This window comes from Watersipora subatra, chromosome 5 (assembly GCF_963576615.1).
Source record: "Watersipora subatra chromosome 5, tzWatSuba1.1, whole genome shotgun sequence".
NCBI classification, from domain to species: Eukaryota; Metazoa; Bryozoa; class Gymnolaemata; order Cheilostomatida; family Watersiporidae; genus Watersipora; species Watersipora subatra.
In genome coordinates, this window is record NC_088712.1 from 54,225,203 (window position 1) to 54,228,780 (window position 3,578).

Sequence of the window (3,578 nt, forward strand, 5' to 3'; positions counted from 1 at the left end):
CTACCAACGAGTGTGAAGGGCTTTATATCATTTTTGAGACCAATTCACTTGTGCTTAAACCAACAGAATGCATTGAACCCAATGCTTCCTGAAATACAACCATATTCTTGAAATACAGACCTGGCATCACCGGGCGTAAAACAAACAGAGTGAAGCTGGATGTGAAAAACTTTATTTATTCACCTCGTTACTCTTACCTTTGTTTTCACCATTTCATGGACGAAATGTGTTATGTTATTAATGTCATTTAATTGTAATAGGTTATTATTAATATTTTATTTTTTTAATTACATGTAGACCTATTATTTTCATTATAAAGACAAGACCCACTCATACTGCAAATCTATCTGTTAAACGTCATCTCTTAATCGATAATGGATAAAATGATGTTATCAGTTTCACGAATAATTCCGCCAATTTTTTTAATCTCCCACTCACTTACAGATATGTTATATAAAAATGTTATTGTATATTTTCTGGTATCATCATTCATAGCATATTTATATTATTATTATTCACATTATCAGTGATTGTCACCTACATTTATTTAGTTTAAAGCCCGATCGAACTAATGCACTTCCATCCATTGATTTCCGGAGCGAGGAGAGCTCCCGTGTCGTCCTGACACCTCGGAAGAGAAAGTTGGAGGATGTTGCAATGACTAAGAGGAAACACTGCACTGTGCTGCTCCAGGCACTGTCTGAGCACAGAGAATACTTTGATTCTTATGTCTATATGTTATTAACATTGCAAGTTTATTATTGACTTATTCAATTATTCATATCTCTGACACCAGATTTTGCTAAGATATTCCTCAGTTGTCAGTTAGTAGTGAATCCGATCTTTTCGTTGTAAATGTTTTATTTTTTGAACCACTCTATTTAATGTTATCTCTTCTTACAATACAATATACATGACATTTGCAGAGCTCCATTACTTATGTTGTTTATGTGATTGCAGACCTGCTGCTGCTATTGCTGCCCAACCATGCCAGTCATTTCTTCCACTAGCCAGCAAGTTCATTATCGTTGGTGAGAAATGTGGTTACCGACAAAGTGTCGCAAGGTGAGTCTAATGGATGATAGACCGAGTTAGTTGTTGATTCCTTTGGTGCTGTTGGATTTTGTTCTGGTGTTAGTTTTTTTGGTTTAGACATCACAATTCATAGATGCGTCATACATGAAGCTCATTATCGCTGTGACACACCAATTGTTTTATTACAGTTTATAACCTACTTGTTGTTTGATGGTAGTAGTATGTAGAGAGCAGATCTACACAAAAAAGTGACGGATCCAGCGGGGGGATAGAAAAAGGGGGTTGCGAATTAAATTGGCTAGGGGTGTAGATTGAATTGCGTGGAGTTGAATGAGATGTTAGGGTTTGGGGGGAAATTGTGGTGTAGAGTAGGGGGTTGAATTCGAGGGGGTATGGATCCGCTCCCGGCGTAATCGGCGGATTATCTGTGGATGAGTCATCCGATTAGTGGGGGATGAGTCATCCGATTAAACGTGGATTATCGCGGGATTAGTCGGGGGAATCGTTGCGGATTAGTCGGCCGAATCGTCGCGGATTATCGGTGGATTAGTGGGGGGGTGAATATCTGGGACACCGAGGGCTGGTTGGTTTTCCGGAGTGGATCTCGCGGATTATTGAGGAGAGCGAGAGATTACCGGATGAGTGAGGGGGTTAATATCTGGGACACCGAGGGGTTGATTTTCCAGAGATTGTTATATATTTGAAACATTGAATATATATGAGAAAGTGTTTATGTACAAAGTTATTTTTTGAAGATTTGATGTTTTTGTAATGTTGAAGCTCTTGAATGGTTAAGAATTTTAAGGAAATTATTTTCGGTTTTTTTTTGTATATATGTAAGATTGAAATTTGTTGGAGAAATTAATATGTTGAATGAAAGATCAGTTTTATTACAAAATTATTCACTTTAAAAGATATATTTATATGTATTATTCATTATTTCCATCATCATTTTGTTTCAATAAAAATAAAATAGTTTATGTTTAACTTGAAATATATGAAAATGTTCAAGTAGATAGGTCACAATAAAGATAATATAGTATAAATGAAACATTGAATATATATATAAGAAAATGTTCATGTACAATCTTTAAAACGAAGTTTGTATCGAGATGTTTATCAATCACTCATCGTCATCGGAAATATCTATGATAGCAGAATCCTTTTTGCATTGTGCCGAACTCTCGTAAAATCTGCTTGCTTCTTTATGTCCCATGACTACTACATCGTAGTATTCGCGAGTATTGTGAGATGTTACTAGTCCCTTGTATATAATGATACCCGGATAATTTTCCTTCAACGAAAGGGCATATCTCGAAGGCATCGTTAAAGTTCCTTGAACTTCCTCTCCATCAACTTTGGTTGAAAATGCTACAGTTGGTACCACATTCACCTTGCCTTCAGCATCTTTGTATTCACTTGTTCCAACATTGTGATAGTAGAAAATAGATGGTGCTTTGAACTCCTTGAGATGACGAGTCTCGAAAAGTTGTATTTTCTGAAAGAATATCCCAATAGGACATACAGACAGACTATGACAAAATAGGACTTATAGTAAAACTAAAACATTCAGACAAATTAGTTCATTCAGTTGAACTAAGGAAATAAATACATGTAATACTTACTGAAGAAGCAAATTCTTCCATCCTTTTCTGACTATGTTTAGGGATATATCCATTTTGCTGGTGAGATATGGGAATCTACAATAGCATCGATTACAGTCAGACTACAATATACATTCAAACCACCTCATTCAATTAACTCAGAAGAACCAAATTCATCTGTTTTAATCTGAGTAGGGATATAACATACACTTTGCTAAGATATTGGAGTTTGCAATTACAATGAATACAATCAGCCTAGAACACATAGTTACTACTCAGAAGAGAAGATACATTGTAACATTCCTACATAACATCTAGATTGAATTTGTAGTACTTACTGTAAACCGTAATCTTTCGTTGAGATCTTGATAGAACTTTTCACGTAAGAGAAATCGACAAGCTTTTCGATTCCGGTCGCTTATTTCCATTCCATGAGAGCAGTAACCCCATCGCTTCACACATTTATCTGCACATTGTAATCGTTCTTGAAATATCCTTTTTCTGTTGTCTCTGGTACTCATTGTGAAGTTATGAACTGAATTGAAAAGGCATATTCGATCGAAGGTTTTATAACAAGTAGAAGTGTTGACGTGGTTCATTAATTTTGTGACCTAATGATATATATAAACAGATTTCGCGAAATTCAATTTCGCGAAATTCACTTTCGCGAAATTCAATTTCGCGAAAGTTGACTATATAATATATAATGTGTAATTTCGCGAAATTGAATTTCGCGAAATTCACTTTCGCGAAATTCAATTTAGCGAAAGTTGACTATATAATATATATAATGTGTAATTTCGCGAAATCCAATTTCGCGAAATTCACTTTCGCGAAATTCAATTTAGCGAAAGTTGACTATATAATATATATAATGTGTAATTTCGCGAAATCCAATTTCGCGAAATTCAATTTCGCGAAAGTTGACTATATAATATA

At 35.1% G+C, this 3,578-nt stretch overlaps 1 protein-coding gene across 1 annotated transcript; it reads right to left on the reverse strand.

The window, feature by feature from the left end:
- Positions 1-2,061: 2,061 nt before the first annotated feature.
- Positions 2,062-3,175, reverse strand: LOC137396979 (uncharacterized). Its single transcript, XM_068083261.1, has 3 exons — positions 2,978-3,175; positions 2,661-2,735; positions 2,062-2,533 (listed from the first exon to the last, which is right to left on the reverse strand). Exons 1-3 carry the CDS (start codon positions 3,158-3,160, stop codon positions 2,159-2,161), a joined length of 633 nt encoding a protein of 210 aa, XP_067939362.1. The 5' UTR covers positions 3,161-3,175; the 3' UTR covers positions 2,062-2,158.
- Positions 3,176-3,578: the final 403 nt, after the last annotated feature.